Source organism: Plectropomus leopardus, chromosome 6 (genome assembly GCF_026936395.1).
Source record: "Plectropomus leopardus strain MGB_pleo_1.0 chromosome 6, ASM2693639v1, whole genome shotgun sequence".
Lineage (NCBI taxonomy): Eukaryota > Metazoa > Chordata > Actinopteri > Perciformes > Serranidae > Plectropomus > Plectropomus leopardus.
In genome coordinates, this window is record NC_142181.1 from 15,076,203 (window position 1) to 15,095,871 (window position 19,669).

General features: G+C 39.1%; 1 protein-coding gene across 2 annotated transcripts in view; it reads left to right on the plus strand.

The window, feature by feature from the left end:
• grm5b (glutamate receptor, metabotropic 5b) overlaps window positions 1-19,669 on the plus strand; it is a 94,263-nt gene that overhangs the window by 49,246 nt on the left and 25,348 nt on the right. For both annotated transcript variants that reach the window (XM_042486430.2, XM_088078852.1), the window contains exons 7-11: window positions 15,643-15,878; window positions 16,603-16,724; window positions 17,757-17,881; window positions 18,016-18,184; window positions 18,910-19,036. In XM_042486430.2, the coding sequence (XP_042342364.1) occupies window positions 15,643-15,878; window positions 16,603-16,724; window positions 17,757-17,881; window positions 18,016-18,184; window positions 18,910-19,036 (779 nt within the window). The remainder of the gene's footprint in view (window positions 1-15,642; window positions 15,879-16,602; window positions 16,725-17,756; window positions 17,882-18,015; window positions 18,185-18,909; window positions 19,037-19,669) is intronic.

Consider the following 19,669-nt stretch of genomic DNA (forward strand, 5'->3'; position numbering starts at 1 on the left):
TGGGCTACTGTAGAAATATGGCGGGGCCACATGGTGGACAAGACCTGCTTGCTATGTAGATATTAAGGGCTTATTCTAAGGTAACAAAAACACAGTGGTTCTTATTTTGCGGTGATGAAAATATTCTTATTATATTATATTCCATTTCTGCCAACATATCCCTCTGAATCCTACATACTGGACCTTAAACGTCAACAAAAAAATATGCTTTAATTCTACTGTACAATTATTGTATTGTATTGTATTATTTAATCATGGTAGAAATATTAGTATAGTGTGTATATAGTGTATTGCATATTTGACTTTCTATCACCAATGTTGTTTAAGTGTCATTGGGACAATATAAAGATAGGTTCAGAGTAATCATGGGTTGCTGTAATTTTTCCTCATGTCCTGTCTAATGACAAATGAATCTGAAATCTAAGCTTTTTTTCTAACTGTTGATTTATTAAGCTGGTTTGAAATTAAATTGGCTATCCAAATAATGACACTACTCAACTTCAAACTCACCTTAGAGTCGTGTCCCAGCCTGGGACGTTGTCTTTGAAAGTCACTTAAATGACTTTGCTCTGGAACGGTGGTCTCAGAGTGTAGAAACAGAGAAATTAAGGGAGTGCTGAGAAGAAAAGAAAATGATGGAGAGAGGTTTGGAGAAGCAGGATCAGGGAGCGAGAGACCAAAAGGCCACCATGGTGATAAAGATAAAGCAGAAATCAGAGGCAGAGAGAGAGAGATTAATGTTACATTGGCGCTGTATTACCTCAGCAGGTGATATTACAATGTCCGCTGTGCTGAATATGAAAGATGACACTTTTATGTGTGAAGCAATAAAAAGTGATGAGGCTAGACCAGGAGGAATAGGCAGAATATACAGCCTCTGCCTCTCTCTAACTCTTTTCCCCTGACATCATTCCTCGCTCTCTCCTTATGTTTCTTTCTCCACTGCTCAACTCACATCTTCACCCTGAACATTATTGCTCTGCCTCTTTCTCGACCTCGCCAAGAAACACAGTTACAAAACACTGTTGTCTCTTTTTTGATCTTCTCCTCTCTCCCCCGTCAGTCATTTTATCTCTCCCCAGAGATCATATCTATGTCACTTTATCCTTCCTTCTGCCTCTCTGAGTCCTACCTTATCCTTGTGAATATAGTTGTCTTTAACCTCTCCACTTCCTTTAGTGTTTCTCTCATGTGTTTAATTGTTTTGTTTGCTGCTTTTTTGTTCCTTTTGCCATTTTTTTACTCTCCATCCTCACTGGTCAATTTCCCTTTCTTTATTGACCTGTCTTTATGTCTCAATGCTAGCGATAGCCATGGCCGGAGACAAAATATTTTTGAGTTGTCAGTCTGTCCATCCATCCTATTCTCAGGGTGGCAATAACACAAGAATGCCTTAAAGAGATTTCTTTAAACTCGGCACAAATGTCAACTTGGACTCAACAATGAAGTGATTAGGTTTTGGTGGTCAAAGGTCAAGGTCAGTGTGACCTAGCATCCATCTTATTCTTGTGAACATGATACCTTGAGCACATTAAGAGAATTCCTTCAAATTTGGCACAAATGCCGCTTGGACTTAAGGATGAACTGATTAGATTTTGGTGGTCAAACGTCAGGGTCAGTGGGATCTGTTTGTTGCGTTATAGTGAATGGGATATCTCAACAACACCTTGACGGAGTTTCTTAAAAAACTGCTCTGATGTATAGATAATCTGTACTGCTGGGGAGAAGATGTGTGTGTGTGTGTGTGTGTGTGTGTGTGTGTGTGTGTGTGTGTGTGTGTGTGTGTGTGTGTGTGTGTGTGTGTGTGTGTGTGTGTGTGTGTGTGTGTGTGTGTGTTTGTGAAGCATCCATACTTTCACGGACATGGATGTAATAAGTGCAACTTGAGCTGTTCACAGAAACATACAACAGCTGGGCAGTACTTCTAGTTCTGATTGTAGTGTCTTTCTTCTCTATAGAAATTGAAGGTTTGCGTACCAATGCGTTTGCCTAAAATCAGCAAACGAGAAGAAATTCAATCTAGTGACCCAAAATAGATAAAAAAGGGAGATAAAAAAAAGTCAAAAGTCACAGAAGAAATTAGACACACACATACATACACACACACACACACACACACACACACACACACACACACCATTCAACAGAGGACAAAACGATGTATGTGCATGTGTTTGTGTGTCTTCTAAATATCTGTTTGTGTTTTGTTACTCTCATAGCAGACTGCATCCAGACAAAGACCCCAGCTGGAGGGGAATAATGTCTGTTATCTGCACTCATCCATCTTTCTTCCCTTTTACCCTCCTTCTATTTCATTCTCTACCCCTCCATCTCTAGTTTTTTTCACTCCTCATTTCCCCCCTCACTCCTCCTAATTTCGGTAGAAGTCCTGCTTTCTCTTTTCCCCTTATACCTCTGTGGGTCGTGTTGTAATTCAGATGAAAAAAGACAGTTGTGTTTTGTTGTTATTCAACATGCACAAAAGTCGGTTATAATTTAAACTTAAATACAAGCTGCTCAAGCTCACAGTACTTATGAAGTTGGTCTGCCAATATGAAAATGGAAATGCAAGGTCCACTTCACAATAAGTGCTCTCTCCAACACAATCCTGTTATAATGTAGCTTTCAGTGAATGAGTGTGCACCAAATATAATTTATTGTAATTATCTAGATTCTAAAGGGGACTACTTAAAATACTTTATTTTTCCAGTCATGAACTGAAAAATTGAACTGGATATTTCAATTGTGTTGCCTCCACCACTGCATCTGATCATATATGTCCCTGTGGACTTAACAAAAAAAGTCTAAACACATGAGTGCTGTGATGTTTATGCAACTTGTGTTACAAAGCAATTCTTCCCCATCACTTTTGACATATATTCTGAGACAGGCTTTTTCTCATTGACAAACAGTGATGGAGTGTGTTTGAACAGGTCCTGAAGGTCAATACGCGTTGCTGGAGTTAGCATGCTAAAAATATGACCTGTCAAATGGAAAAGAAATATTGCTGTAACTGATCATTTTTCTCCATTAAGAAAGAGCTTTTTGTTTCCATCACTACTACTTCTTTTTTCTCCTCCTCCCTCCCTCTTCAAATGACCTTCTCTGAAAGGTAGTTTGCTTCAATGAGTCAGTCCAGAATGAATCGAATGGGTTGTCTGACCATCACTTCTTGCTGTGTGTGTAATAAAAAGGACAACGATAACCAATGTTTGTCCTATGAATGGTCTAATTTCCCCTTCTTTGTTTTACTTCTCTTCTGAGTACTTTGGTCACTGTATCTGTAACCTTTTGTGTCTGGTCGTCTTCTCTCTCTCTTCTTCCATGACGGTAGTTTCTGTCCCTCTGTCACATATCAAATCACTGTCTGTTGTCTGAAGCCCAGGGCAAATCTGCAAAGTTGCCAAAATCTAAAATACACTCTGTATGCCTAAACAAGCTTGGACTGTGTGTGTGTGGGTGAGTGTGAGAAAGAGGTGGAGTGTGTCCTTCTATCTGTCTGACTTATCTTTACAGACAGCTGAGGAAGTGAGGGCATTTCTAAGCTTAGTGCATTTTGTTGATCTTCAGTTGGAAGAAGGGTCACTTTACAGTTTGGGCAATGTAGTGTTATGATTGGGCTCCAGAGTGACACAGTTTCACTTTCATTGTGAATTTTAGTGATTTATAGTTTTTTGAAATGATGGATTAAATGCTTATTTTATGTCATCATTCCACATCCCTTATAGATATGAATCGTTTGTGTGTGTTTTTCTGTCTGTGTCAGACATCCCATGATTTATTTTCCATTTTTCCAGGCAGTTAGGTAGTTGAGTTTCAGAAATGATCTGCCAGTGTGATTATGGTTCTGTGAAAGATTGAGTAATAGTCTGAGAAATAAAAACCAAATGCAAGAAACAGAGAGAAAGACTTAAAAGGAAGAAGGAAACGGTGATGTGAAAGGTTAGCCAGTGATTGATTGAGAAAAAGAGATGCTAAGGAGATCAAATGATTGATGGCTAAAGAATACACACATAAAAGACCTAAAAGCAGCAATAGAACAAGACAAGGTCGAGAAAGGGAGTAGGTAAACAGATAAAGAGAGAGGCATGAAGTGGAAGAAATGGAGAGAGGGGAAAAACGAGAATCCAAGTTTTGGGAGAAAAGAGAAACAGGGAAAAAAATGAGAGGTGAGAGACTGTCAGTAAAAATAGAGATAGAGGGTAATGAAGTGTGGCATAGATAGATGAGTAAAAGTGAACCTGCTGCCAAGGTAAGCAGGCGTGGGCTGTTCTGCTGCGTGTGTGTGCGTGTTATTGAATGACGACCGTGTAAAGTGGTCCGATCACTCACATAATTACACAGTTGGGTACACACATGGACACAGGACTTGTATCCATCTCTTTTTCTGTGTAACACACACTCAGAGTTTAGCACCACAGTGTCTGTGTGTAAGACAGTTCTGACATTTGGCTTAATGAGTTTTGCTGTTGTCATGATGAACTTTGACCTCCATTTGGCTGGGACTGTTTATAGATGAGGCATTGCGGCCGTCGACTGGCAGATTCTGTTCAAGTTACAGTTTGCCAAAAAATGTCAGAGCTCATACTCGTACTAAAGCCTCGCTCTAAAACTCTCCATAAATTGATGGATTATTGCATTTTTCTGCACCTTTGTCACTGTTATGGCTTCTCTATGTGCTAAATAGATTGAAAAATATGAGGTGGGACTTCAACAAGGATTGGGTAACAAACATGGTACTTTTCAGGGTATTGATTCAATTTGTTACGTGGGTACTATCTAGTACTGACTCGGGTTAAATCCATCAGTGCCAAATTTGAGTACCTGAGAGAGCGTCTGGATGAGAACAATGGGTTAAGACAAGAGGCGGAAGTGCCTCGAGGCCCCAAAGCCAGCCAAGACAGTCAAGAAAACATAATGTACTTCATTTATCGTGATATGTTAAACACATACTGGCTACCTTTAAAATATGTATTGCTGTTTTTTTATTTATTTTTGGGGTGCTTTTTGTTAGTACATAACAGAAAAGGAGATGTATGTTTAAAAAGGCATAATAAACATTAAGGTCTGTTGAAGAGAACATTTTGGTCTTCATTTATACTACATAAACTACATTGAACCTTGATGGTTAAAAATGCTTTTAGTTAATCTTAAATTAAAAATATTTTATATTATTGCAAATTAAGTTTTTATTTATGGTCAAATTTAAGTTGTAAAAACCACCCACCACATCATGAAATCCAGCGCACCGAACAGATCTTTTTAGCCATCTATCAGTGAGGAGGAGCAGACTGAGCTGACTCTTGTATTTCAACTTGTGTGAGCTCTTTCCTTCATAAGTTTTGACTGCATAGGATTAGCAACAAACTTACCAGTGTTTTGCATGCATTATTTCATCTGGTTGAAATTCTCTGCTGCAGATAACTGAGTGTGCTGACACAAATTGACAGTAGTTGCTCTGCTGTGGTGCTACACAAACCTTCAGCTACCTCGACTTAATTTGCTGTTATGATCAGCAGCATTTTGAGCGCTTTACACAACCACATTCAAACAATCCTTTTGACAGCATCAATGTTTGTTTGTTGATTGTTTTCTGGGTTTGAATCGACAGCAGAGCTTGTGCATGTACAGCTGTTGTGCTGCTGACACTTTAGTTCTGGATTTTCAGACATGCAGAGCAGCTTCCTTTTTTTCTACCATTTTTTTCCATCCTGTCAGCTTGTAACTGTCTGCCTGTGTGTGCTCTGTGTTCTCTTTCCCCACTTCTGTTGTCTGTCCAGCTAATTAATGCTGTCAGGTTTGGGTAATGGACTGCTGGTGAGTGTGTATGTGTGTGTGTGTCAGTGTGTGTTTGCAGTATGTATGGCTGTAAGCAGCAGATGCTCATCTAGAATCTCTGCCAGGTTGCCATGGCAGCTAGCGAGCGAGTGGGTGAGTTGGGGTCGGGTGGTATGTTATTATTGAACTCACACATTAATTACCAAAGTGACCTATTGGCAGCACAGCTTCAGATCAGATTCAAATATTTTGCCAATACAAAGTCTGCGACCTTATCTTCTCATGCTAAACTGATGTCACTACAGTGATTACAGAACAATCCACATTTGTAATGGAAACAAACGCATGCCTCCACTCTCTACTCTATCATCAAACATGCATCGTGACCAAGCACAGCACCACTGAGGTCAGAGGGACACAATATCACAAATGAACATTCATTTTAAGCTGTGGATCCCCATTGTTGTTCATTCACTGATCAAACTCACTTTAATTTGGATGAAATGCTCAACAGAGACAGCTGTGTTCAGCTTTGCAGATGTAACACAGTCCGCTCTGGTTTTGGTTCCGTTTACAATGCTCAGCCCACACTTTGATTGTCATGATAGTTTTAACTTTGCCCTTTACCATGTTAATCTTTTTATCCTCGATGATCAAAGTGTCCTTATTTACTTACCAAATAGGCATAACAGACTGTTTTCATTTCAACCATCCACATATGATTTTAAACCATCTCCTAAATGAGTAACCAAATCACTTTGTGATCATTGATTGTCAACCAGCAGAATATATATAAAAATCTAAAAAATGTGAGGAGTAAATAAAACAATTGAGATGGAAATGTTATTAGGCATAATTTCATTAGGGCTGTCCCTTAAAAGTCAGAGATTCAAATCATTAGTCAGAGACCTTTCAGTCGACTAAGATAGCTCTAAGTTGAGCCATTGTATTTCTGTTTTTTTTTTTTTGTTGTTGTTTGTTTATTCGTTGTTTTTTTTGCTAATCGGTGTGCTCTGCGGTGTACTTGTGTGGACGAATGTGATAACTTTAAAACATTATGTCACAAACAAAACTAATAGTTAATTATTCGTACTGCACAGCCAACTGACATAATGCTGAGTTGGGTACAGCTATAAATTTAACAATCCCAACTTTTGTGCTCAACCCATGGGTGATTAAGATGATAAAAATGTAAATTTCAAATAAAAATAGCTTTATTAGCATGAACAAAAATATTCTATTTCCAAAGTATTTTATAAAACAAACAAAAACAAAAAAACAAAAAAAAATCATTTTACCGATATTATATACAATAATTCATTACGTATATATTAAATTTACAGGTCCATCTATCTCCTATCGATATATCTCTTTTTGCGTCTGTCTGTCTGTCTGTCTACACATACACGCATACACACATACGTGTATATAAAAGTAATAAATAAAAAGGCTGAGTGTCAGCTGTGCGGAGATGAACTCAAGCTGTTATGTGCTGCTGTGTTGTTTGTCTCTGTGACATGCACTGAAATATCTTGCTGCTTTTATGGCGCTGACACTGTTTTCTCTAAATAGATGTAGTCATGTAAAAAAATTGACTTTACATGTAACTGATGTAAAATCTGTCGGCTTATTAGCGAGCAGTAGCTGCATTGACCCACAGCCAGCGGGGCAGGTTCGGGTACACTTACAAGACAATCTTATAAAATTCCAGTTAAGTTATTAATTACTTACATAAACATGACAGGCAATAGTTCAGCTTCCACTTTGTCTTTCGCTCATGCTGTCACTCTCTATCTCTGTCAGCACACACACACGCACCGCAGTGCTCAGTCCTTGCCTCTGTCTTGACTCAGTCAACGGTCCTGATAACTGTCGTTCTATAATGCATAAAGTCAGCAGTTTGCTGGTCATGTTGGGTTCAGGTGATTAACACATATTTTGGTGCGGATTTGATAGGTGAGGCTGAAACAACTTCCTCTTTAATAAATGGGATGCTGCTCATGCAAGAGAGGGGACAAACTCATAGCTCTTTTTCAAAATTCCCCCTTAAAAAATAAAAAAAAGAATATAATGATAATAATAAAAATAATAATAATACTTCTTCTTATTATTATTATTATTAAAAAATAAGAATGGAAACGCGAGCAGATTTATAACCTTGACTAGCTGAATACTCCACACACCCCAGTTGCAACAAGAGCCAATTTCCAAAGCAAGAAATGCACAGTCAAGATTTCTAAATGGTTGCATTTTACAGTGCACAGCACTATGTAGATGCTGCTTGATTGCAAGCAAAATCAGTGGAAGAGGCAAAGGCAAAGAGAAATAGATTTGCGCTAGATGCAAGGAGCTGGAGTGATGTTGTGAAAGCTTGATTGAAAGAATTTCACTAACTTGAATGAAAATGTGTAGTTAATCTAAATTGCGTTGTTCCAGGAATCTACACAGACAAACAGCTGTAAGATAATCAGAGAAAATTGAGTGCCTGGTATATTTGGTAATCAGCCTGAGCTGTAACGCAAAGAATTGCTGCTTGTCGTCATAGCAACAGTTTGTTGAGAAGCTCGTCCATTGATTGCTCCAGCAGTCAAACTGAGTTGAGATCCAGGTTCGCCAAAACACTCTGCTTCTACTTTGCACTGCTCACATAGGCCATTGATCATGTGATCTGTTTTTAATGTCTTTTCACACACTTTTGTACTGCATCCTTCTTCAGTTGTGATGATAACTGGTTGTACTGTCAGTTACAGTTGTTTCAAGTAGGAGTAGGCATCAGAAAAAATGGTGTCAACTTGCAAGCTGCAAGAAAGATGAACTTGTTTAGTGCTTTTAGTATTCCTGTAACCAAATCCCACTGGCCGACTTATGCTGGAATTCAAAGAGTCAAAAACTTCTGGTTTGAGATAGATTTCACAACCAAGAAAGAACCAACTGAAAATTAATAATCACTCGCAAATGAGTTCCAGTTTCTATTTATACTTTGAGTGAACAGAATGGAAAGGCAGTTGCCTCAGGCCTCAGTATGTAGAATTGGTTTGTAAAAGTTTTGCTTAAGGTAGTGCTTTGGCCTACAACACTGGCATACTGTACTATTATGCAAATAGCGTTTCCAATACTGGCTGAGACAGGCCGTCGAATGTTAATTGAATAGTGAATAGAAAAGTAGGTGTGAGAGAGAGAGAGTGTGTGTGTGTGTGTGTGTGTGTGTGTGTGTGTGTATGGCTGTATGCATGCACTTAAAATCCAGTGTGCTCTAATGAGACACAAAGTACAGACAGCAGGTTGAGCGTGGGCTGGAAACCATGGCGACGACATTGTACTCTTAGACATGTAGAGACAGACAGACAGAGAGAGGGAGAACTGGGATGTCATTAAGAATAGTTTTATTGATTAAGAATGACTGATCAACCTAAATTATGATGACATGTACTGAGACAACCACTTCCCCCCGTATACACATATACACACAGGTACACACTCCTTCCTTTTGCACTCTCATGAACGTGTACATTTACTTTGAAGACTTCTTCTAAAGCCCCTTCCTCTTGCGGCAACATCACCCACACAGTTACATCCTGTAGATGTTGATCAGTAAACTTCTGTGTGTATTTTTGTGTATGATTTGGTTCATACAGCACACAAGACTCTATAGACTGGATTTTTTAAAACTGAGAGCAGAGAGTGCAAAGCTTCCTCAAATGCACAGTATGCAGAGGGCTCAACAGTTCACCTTTTGGTATTTTTGTGGTCGGAGGCACACCGCTTCAAAATGGACTGGAAGGAATCAATTATACATTATCAGTGGCTGTGTTAGAGACTCGAGTCAGTCATCACCAATCACATCAGCTCCTCTCGTCCCTTTTAAAGCTGTGTATTCCCCACTATGATTTAATGGCACTTTATAATTGAACAGAGAGTCCAGTCTGCTGAGGATATTGGTGTGGAGCAGGTGAAGTTAACTGAAGTTACATAAGTGTTTTTTGAGATACCGATTCCATCCATCTTAATTGGTTTGAGTTTGAAACACATATTAACCACATGATGTGCAGGTGGAGTTTTCTTTGTTGCCATTGTTGCAAAAGACCTATTTAAAGCATTGTGATCAGCCTTGACACCAAAATTGCAGTTTTCTGTTTGAAAGACAGTAACATTCAACCCCTACTGTGCTTCACCGCCTACTTTAACGCAAACCGCGTCACCAAGACACTAAAAAAGCGCAGGTGAAGACAGACCTCACTGTGTGTTAGAAAAAGAGCTCTGCACTGTTAGAAAACTGTATGTGCAATCCGTCCTGTCAGATCTTACATGTAAGGTCTCTTAGATGTTTCTTTTAAAAGCTGGTAGAAGTGAAAACCGTACTGTGTCACTGATCATTGCTTTCATCCAGCTGTTCCAGAAAATTCAATAATTAGGATTCAAATAAAAAGAAATAAAAAAAACTGAAGTCACTATGTAATTGTTTAAATGTGACATTTTGTGATACTTTGTCCACTTAGGCACAACACTGCTTCAAGAGCAAACCTGGAACCACAACTTTTGGATTCACATGTTAACAAATACCAAAAATGTTTCCAAAAAAAAATGTGTTTCGGAACAAAATGTGCTGTTTTTTGTTTGTTCCAACATGTGTGGGAGTCACTGTTAGTTTCTAACTGGGAAACTAATATGAACTATTATGAATATATATATATAACAGTCTCAAAACAGTTAATTTCGCGTAAGAGTTTAGATCAGTGATCGCTTGATTACTTTGTCTTCAGCTATGTTTTCAGTTTTAAAAAAATACTGAAACTCATGTGTTCTTTGATACGGGTGGGATTTGAGTTCCATTCAGTGCTGATTGTCTGAAAGCAGTTTCCCTAAATTTAGCCAGACTGTCACCTCTGACTGATGACCTGGTCTCCCAGGCATTGTTCCTGCCGAAGGACACACATGTTTAAGTGAAGGTGTCTCAAGACTATGAATTAATTTAGAAATTAGACACATATCTGCACAAAAAAGAAAACTGTCTAATTTACATTTTGGAATGATGGTGTAGTGATGGTGGCACTATGATACAATTATATAATAATGACTGAAAATGTAACAAAATTTGCACTTAAACTACTTAAAAGTGTAATAAAGCCCAATAATATAGTAACATGAAAATTATGTAATATGTAATGTAATATAATGTAATACCTTTCACCTTTTAACCAAAACTCATGACTTAATAAATTTGATGGATAATAATAATGATATACAATAATGTGCTTTTTTTCTCAGAAATGTAAAGTGTGCAGGTATACAAAGTTTATAACACCGTTGTCATGTTCGCTCTTCAGTGGACATTACATGTGGCAAATTTGAATTTTACAAATGACAAGTGGTACATCGTTACCAGTCAAAGATGCATTAAAATAAAATACATATCAAAGGGGAGTGAATCTGCCCATGCTAATGCTTATTGGTTGTTGTGCAATGATCATCCATCAGATAAGAGTGAATTTCACATTAGACACCATCGGAAGATGACAAAAGCTGCAGAAGATGGCTAATGTCACATATATGTGAGTGTTGAAGGCAAAACAGTCAGTTACATCATCCATCCAAAATATCACAAAAAAATACCCACCTGAATTGCATGGTAAAATGTTATTGGAATATCTGTCATGACATTTTATTACATCATTGGATGTTATTACATTTTCAATTTGGTTAAGTACAAATATTATCATATTTTAGGTCCTTATTACATTTTCCTGAAATGATTAGATTATTGGGTGCTGCAAGGTACGATGATGAAATCTCCTCGGTTCCTTGTTTGGTGAGACAATGAGATGATGAACACGGTGAAGGTCGCCGATTGGGTTCAAAGCCTAAACAGCACAAACAGTTGCTTATTTTGACCTTCAGGTGGTGATTGTTGCAGGTGGTGGGTTGTGAGTGTATTTGTATTTCTGGCGTTGCTCCTCCGAGGAGCTGCAGGTGTGACTTGCGGGGAAGCTTGCCAAGGAGATGACAAGCGAAAGATATAAAAGGATTAGTGACAGACAAAAAATGAAAGTAAAAAGAAAAACCTCTTAAAAACTAAAAAGCCTAAGAAGAAGAAAAAAAAAACAGATGCACACAAGAGGCACAAGAGAGACATTTCACACTGTGAATGTGTTTGAGTTAACATAAATGTGTGTATGTATTGTGTAAAGAAAATGAGAAACACAGAGAGAGAGAGAGAGAGGGGACATATTGGCAGATGGATGCAGTGGAATGTGACAGGATGGGGAAAAAGAGGAGGGTAGAAAAACAGAGTGAAGGGGCTCAAGGGAAAGCTGGAGTTGCTGGGGAGAGAGAGCAAGAGGGACAGATGGAGAGAGAAAACTGCTAAAAAATAAATAAATCTATTGACAGGATAAGAAAGTGCTGATTAATGATCATTGATTGTTTGCCTCTGAATCGTTTTTTACTGACCCACTCGTCAATTTCTTTGATTTTGTCTTCATTTTTTATCTTTTCTCCTTTTCTCACTTTGTTTATTTCTCTCTCATCCACCCATTGTGTCTCTTAATCAATACGACATTATGTGAAACACAGACATGGAGCAAACACTCACATGAATACCCTAAATCCTATTTATTCATCCCTCAGGGGAGCTACAGTTTGATCCATTGTTAGGACATGTGGCGCCATGATTGCACATTGTTGCACTGCATTGGACAGCATCCTCTGCGTGACACCAGACCCAAAGACGGTCAATGATTTGAGCTGCAGTGTGGATTTCTTAAAGCTACAACAGTCAACAAACAATTTCAGGCCCCATTGATTTACTTTTTACTGCAAGACCCATTTAATAGGGATATGGCTTTAAGTCAAGGCAAAATAAAAAGTAGGACAATATGTGCTAAGAATCATCCAAGCAGCTAAATGAAAAGTAACGCACCAAATTCAACACTGTTATTGAAGTAGCCATGAAAACACCCACAGCCAGCCTGATATAGGTGACAGTATTAAAAAGGAAAAAGTCAGTTGTAACATTGTGACTTACATTAAATTTGTTCCTGAAATTATGTTACTCTATGGAGCTTGATATAAACTCCGGTATTAGATAAACCAGTGGTTCCCAACCTTCTTGGTTTGTGGGCCCTTAAAGGAATAACTCAAGCCCCAAATAACCATTCGTATATGAATTACTCGCCTTGTGTTAGTTTATTCAATTTATTATTATTATTTAGCTCATTAATCTAGTCGTATAATCAGTGCTTCCCAAACATTCATTTTTTACTAAAACCTTACTATTTAAAACACTTTGTTTAAACTGGCTCATGCAAGGACAAGTAGCGTACTTGAGACTTGAGAATGCATTTGTGCTCTAGTGCATCTCATTGACATCCCACCACCAAGCTCACTCATTGGCAAGGAGCTCTGTTGTGACTTATCCAGGCCTGTCTCAGCCCGGCCAAAGATCAAGCTGGGAGCCATGATAGAATAGAATGCACCAGCTGAGTTCACACGCACGTGCTTGCCCAGACAGACACTGTTTATGCAAACGTGTTTTAAATGTGTTTGGGAAGTATTGAGCATACGACTGGATAAATGAGACTTTGATCACACTGCACGAGTAGTGGGAGAGTTTGTAAACTGATGTTTTGAAATAGTGATGCTGTTGTAAAATTAGGCCCCCAATAACTTCAATTCATCACGATTTTTTTTTCTTTCAGTTTTTGGATTCTTCATTCAACATTGAGGCATGGGAGAAAAGCAAAGTTTTGACACAAATTGGAGGGATTTACTGTTGATTCCAAATGATCACTTTGGAAGTACAATATTCCTTTACTGTGATTTCTGCTTGTGACCCATCACAATGGATCATGGTTTGCATGTGAAATCATCATGTCAAGTGATAAGTAATTTAGTCATTTTTAGGTCCAAAGAAGTAAAATTAACCAGTAACAAAAAAAGCAAGATTGGAGGAATATCTACAATAAGAAATAAAATTTTATAGAGCAAATGTTTTTATTCTGCTTATTTTCCTGTTAATTGTACACCTAGATTCATCTTGTGACACCTGTGGGTGTTCAGACCCCAAATTTGGGAATCACTGATGTAAACCAAAGCTGGTTAGTTCAATCTTTGTTTTGAGTTAATTTTTCTTTTTTTTCATGCAATATCTAATTTATCTGAAACCTATTTCAAGTCATTATACCCAACCAAAATCAGTTAACACACATCTGCATAAGTCTGTGTCCACTAAAGTAGCCTCTCTCGACTCATCTGTGACAACAAGCTAAACAAGCATTGACAACAGATTCATTGCTCAACCCTCAAACCTATCCCACCACACAAATATGACACCAGTCACTCACACATCACATACCTACACACATTTATTTGAAAGGTTACAGGTGTGGTATATCATGTAATGGATAAACATCTAGAAATGCATCCACTGTGATTTATGACCACTGCTTAGAGGCAGAGGGTGACATGAAGAACGACAGAAAGAAGAAAGAAAAAGGGCGATAGTTAGAGACACAAATGGTGGCAGACGGAGTAGGCAGTTTACACACACACACACACACACACACACACACACACACACACACACACACACAAACACTTTGGGTCTCCAATCAGACTGAGGCTGGAAGGCCTGCTGTAGGAGAAAATGAGTTTTGTTCTCTGGAGGCTCAGAGAGAGGGAGAGAAAGAGAGAGAAAGAAAAGAAAGAAATGAGAATTTCCGCTGGAAGAGCCGAGGATCATTGTCCTGCTTGAGGCCATGTTGGCAGTAGTTGTGAAAGGACGAGAGAAGATTTGTCATTCACATCCACTCTCTCTTTCCCTTCCTCTTTTATCTCTCCCACACACACACACACACACTCACACACACACACTCTCACTGTGCCATCTGTGCTTCCTTGAGGAGCATAAACTCAAATCTTCGCCCTAAAAAAATGCAAACTACAGCGATTTGTCTCCACAGTTTGTCAGTGTGTGTATTGTGAGGTGGTTATATTCGTCTTGCTGGTGTCTGACGGGGCATGACTGCTGAGCTGCAGCCAAAATACTCCGTTTGACCTAGATCATCTCAGCAACCAGCTGGTGTATGTGTGTCTGTGCGTTATGTTTATGCCTATTTGTCAGCGATATGATAAGAGTTCGACATTGCCCATAATGATATTAGAGCTCCATCCCACATGACCTCTGCGGTAGTCACTCTGTTTTTGCCTCCCTTTACTGGTTTTCTCCATGATTTGCTATTTCTGTGTCCTGCTCTTCTTCCCCATCTTTCTTTTGCTCATTCTCTTTGTTTGTTCCCTTCCACCGAGGAAACTGGAGCACTCACCAAGTAAATGTCTTCTTCTGTGTGTGTGTGTGGACAAAATTGTTTTTCTTTTTGTTGACATACTGTTGCCCTTGCACTTTACCTATCAACCCAAAAATGTAATTTCATCCAATAAAATGCGTCAGCTGTTCACTTCATGTACACACACACACACACACACACACACACACCTGTTGGCTACTGCAAGGCTAATTCAAGCCTTCCAAACTGTCTTACTGACAGCCCCATTATTTCGACCTTCAACTATGATAGTGGGACCAAAAATCACAAAGACAATTTGCCCACATAGTTTCACCTCAGTCTTCTTGATAAAAAAATACCTCTGAAAAGCCTCAAATGTCCAATTATGTTAATAATTGTTATTGGCTTGTGCAATATAATCAGCAGAAATACTTTGGAACAATCAAATGATTCCACCTCATATTCAGAAGAAACAATGCAAATTGTGTTGTGATTGTTAAACAGTGGAGCGGATATTTTCAGAAATAAATTGGTGGAGTTTTCTAAACTTTTTTTTCATGTTTTTCCATGTGTTTCTTTGCAGCGACGGATGGGCGGACCGGTACGATGTAACAGATGGCTATGTGAGGGAGGCAGCGGGTGGTATTACCATCAAGCTGCAATCGGCTGATGTAAAGTGGTTTGATGAGTACTACCTTAAACTTCGTCCTGAAAACAACCACAGGAACCCCTGGTTTCCAGAGTTCTGGCAGCATCGCTTCCATTGTCGGCTTAAAGGTCATCCACAGGAGAGCAGCAAATACAACCGCACCTGTAGCAGTGAGTATAGACACAAATAAACAAACTAAGCAATAGGGATAAGACCTGAAATGTACTACTTGAACACCTGTAGCAGTTAGGACGGACATAGACAAGTCAGTGTTTCTGAGTTAGTACTTCAGTTTTGACCACTGCTGTCAGGGTTTCAGAAAGAGACAGAGGCTGCATTGTTTTGGTTCAGCAAATCAAGCTACACCAACAATCCATTATTCCATTATTAATGCAAATACATACAAACAGACTGGCTAAAGGCAAACACACACACACACACACACCATATAGATACACACAGCTTTCCGGTTCATCTGTAAATATCCCTAGTGGCTGTGAGTGCCCCCTCTCTTTATTTCTTTGAATTCATCTCCTCCCTCCTATCTCTTTCTCTCTGTTTCATTCCCTCCATTCATAGGCAAAACAGTGTGTGAGAGCTGCATCAAAGGGAGTCATGTCTCATGTATTCTAATGAAATGGGACGTGAAATAAAAATGAACAGGACACAGAGAGAGGAAGACAGAAAGGAAATGTGGACGTGGGAAGTGGTTGATGAGAAAAAATGAGAGGAAAGAGAGCGGTCTTTGATGTTGGGAGAAAAAGAACGCGCTGTGTGTTTCATAAAACTAGAAGGGAAATTAAGAGTTTCTCTGATATACCTGCCTTTTCTCTTTCCACCCCTCCTCACCAACCCAATACTCTCTCCCCCCTGACTACCCACCTTCCTCTGCAGAGCGAGAGTCACTTCGGCAGCAGTATGCACAGGACACTAAGATGGGGTTTGTCATCAATGCCATCTATTCTATGGCATATGGCCTGCATAACATGCAACGGGCACTCTGCCCAGGCTATCAGGTATGTACCGCTCTGATGGATGAATGAAGGGACACACTAGGACAAAGAAAGGAGATAAAGGAAGGGGATGAAAGGAGGGAGAGGGAGTGGAGAATATGAAAAAAAGAAGGTAACAGCTGGGTATTGCTGCCATATTACACTTGACCTTGTTTCCATAGAGGCCATTTTTAACTTATGGTTACTGTATACACTGCATGGAAAAAGTGCACAATAGCAACCTGGATGATTGCACTATAATACAGAAATAAACATATTAATTATGTGCCAAGTTAGATTAAAAAGTGCAAAACTGAAACACATTTAGCTAATACAGGAAATTCAGAGGAAAAATGTATCAGTGCTGATTAACTTTTACAGATTTTGGCTCATATTTGTTGTAACTTTGTGGGAATGACTACATACCCCTTTCCTACCAAAATTAGCCTGTGCATGCAGGTTTTTCAAACAGGGGTAAACCTACTAGATACAGGCATTTGACTGCTTACCTACTGCCAGTGAACACACCTGGGTGTGAATGCTGATTGTACACATTCTCATTATATTAAGAAGCCAGAGCGGGTTTTAGCGGGGGTTTTTGTGCAGTGGGACAGAAGCTTTTGACAAAAAAGAATGTGCTGTAGACATCTAAACTGTAATGTAATATATTGGATTGGTGGGTTCAAATCTTACTTAACATAAGAATTCATTCAACTTGGCAATATTCTTTGTACATATCAATTTTTAATGAAATTTGAAGGGATAATTGTTTTGATTGCTTTTTGTTAATCTTTATATTATCTTAGTCCAACTGTACAGTAATTATCTTTTGAATATACTGTAAAAAATCTAAGTTTTGATTAATTAATTCTTAATTAATTAATTCTTCATGTGCCATTGTTTTCACTTTTCTTTTCATTTCAACATGGGTCGTCATTGACCACCACTTCCAGATTCACTTGTGTACTCACAAATCTCCTTGAAACAATGGTTGTTCAGCTGTGGGTCAGGACATTTTAGTTGAATATGACATGACTTTTTTTAATGTTTTTTAAGGGCCTTTGTGATGCCATGCGACCTATAGATGGAGCTACACTGTTGGACTTCTTGATGAAAACCAACTTCACTGGCGTGTCAGGGGAGGGTATCTTATTTGATGTGAATGGAGACTCACCTGGCAGGTACTACTGCTAACTCAACAAATTTGTCAAATATTTCTTTGTTATGTGGTCTTTTGGCTTTGGTCATATGACAGCACTATGTGGGTGTTGATGTGTTGGATGTAAACTGTATGTGTGCCTTTTTTTTTGCACAGATATGAAATAATGAACTTTAAAAAGATGGGGAAGGACTACTACGACTACATTAATGTTGGCAGTTGGGACAACAGAGGCTTGAAGATAGATGATGATGAAATCTGGCCCAACAAAGACACCATAATCAAGTCAGTCTGCAGTGAACCCTGTGACAAGGGACAGATTAAGGTAAGATTACTCATACAGTACAGATAAAATGTCTGGTTACATAGATATACAGCGTAATTAAGTTCTGCCCACAGTCAGAGGGGAAAATGATTCATTGCTCTCCAATGACTTTGTATTGTGTGAAGGTTCCTGCTTGTCACCTCTGTTTGCTAGCAAACAACCGATAAGCTGCTATGTGGCGGGATGCACTGCTAACAGTGTGAAGAACCAAGAACAAAGTTTATGAGCTGCTGAACCCAAAAAACCGAGCCTTTAAAGGGATAGTTGGGTATTTTTGAAGCAGGGCTATATAGGATACTTATGCATTGTCAATGTATTACATACAGTGGCTGGCTGACAGCGCACTTCCAGTTTGTAGAAACAAACAGGGCACGCACCCTACGGGGGTTGATATCAAAACCCACTTTAGCCTACCTAAAAAAATCAACATGTATTTAGAGTATTATCACTGCTTTACCTCGCTGTCACACAGTCTTTTCCTCTGGCACTACATTTATCATCTTCTGACATTCAGCTATTTGGGTCAGAAAGTGCTGTTAGCGGTCGCTATGTGAATTAAAATGTCTTATAGGCCAGTTAAATTCTGAGCAAGTTGGGCACATGAGGCATTGTCATTCTGATTATTAGTGAATAAAAGGCTACAGTGACAGGTGCTGATGAGTTACATGCCTGCACTACACAAAGGTACAGGTACACACAGACAGTGAGCTTTTCATCCCTTCCAGGTGATCCGTAAAGGTGAGGTGAGCTGCTGCTGGACATGCACTCCCTGTAAAGAAAATGAGTTTGTGTTTGACGAGTACACCTGCCGAGCCTGTGAACTGGGCTCCTGGCCTACTGATGACCTCACAGGTCAGTCTCTGTATGTTTGTTTGTTTGTATGTTTATTTATAACATGTACGTTGGTGCAATCTCAGAGATAAATCCACTTTGCCAAGAAAATACCTAAATAGAAACACTGCGTGAGCCCATGAAGCTAAGTAATTGCCCATGCTCATGCATGAAAATCCTGTCATATCAATGCAGTAGTAGTTATGCTACTTAAAGGAAACCATGACCATGGATGTGTGTGTGTGTGTGTGTGTGTGTGTGTGTGTGTGTGTGTGTGTGTGTGTGTGTGTGTGTGTGTGTGTGTGTGTGCGCGTGCGTGCGTGCGTGCGTGCATATTTGTGTGGATGGTCAGATGGTATAGGAAGTTTAGTAGAATAGTTACATTAGAGAGAGAGAAACATTGAGAGACATTGAGAGAAACAGAGAGATGGTTTCTGCGTTTCACCCTCCCATCCCTTAAATTTGCTACCAACATGGTCACTATTGTTTTAATTATTCTGCATCAAGAGCAGCTTTTAATGCAGATGCACTTGAGTTGCAATGAAAATTTATTTCCTCTCCATTGCATTCGAAGCGGTTGGATATTGCCTTGTTATGCTTTCAGCTGCTAATTATACTGCTTGCTAGCTCCTTACAGAGCTCAATGATTTAAAC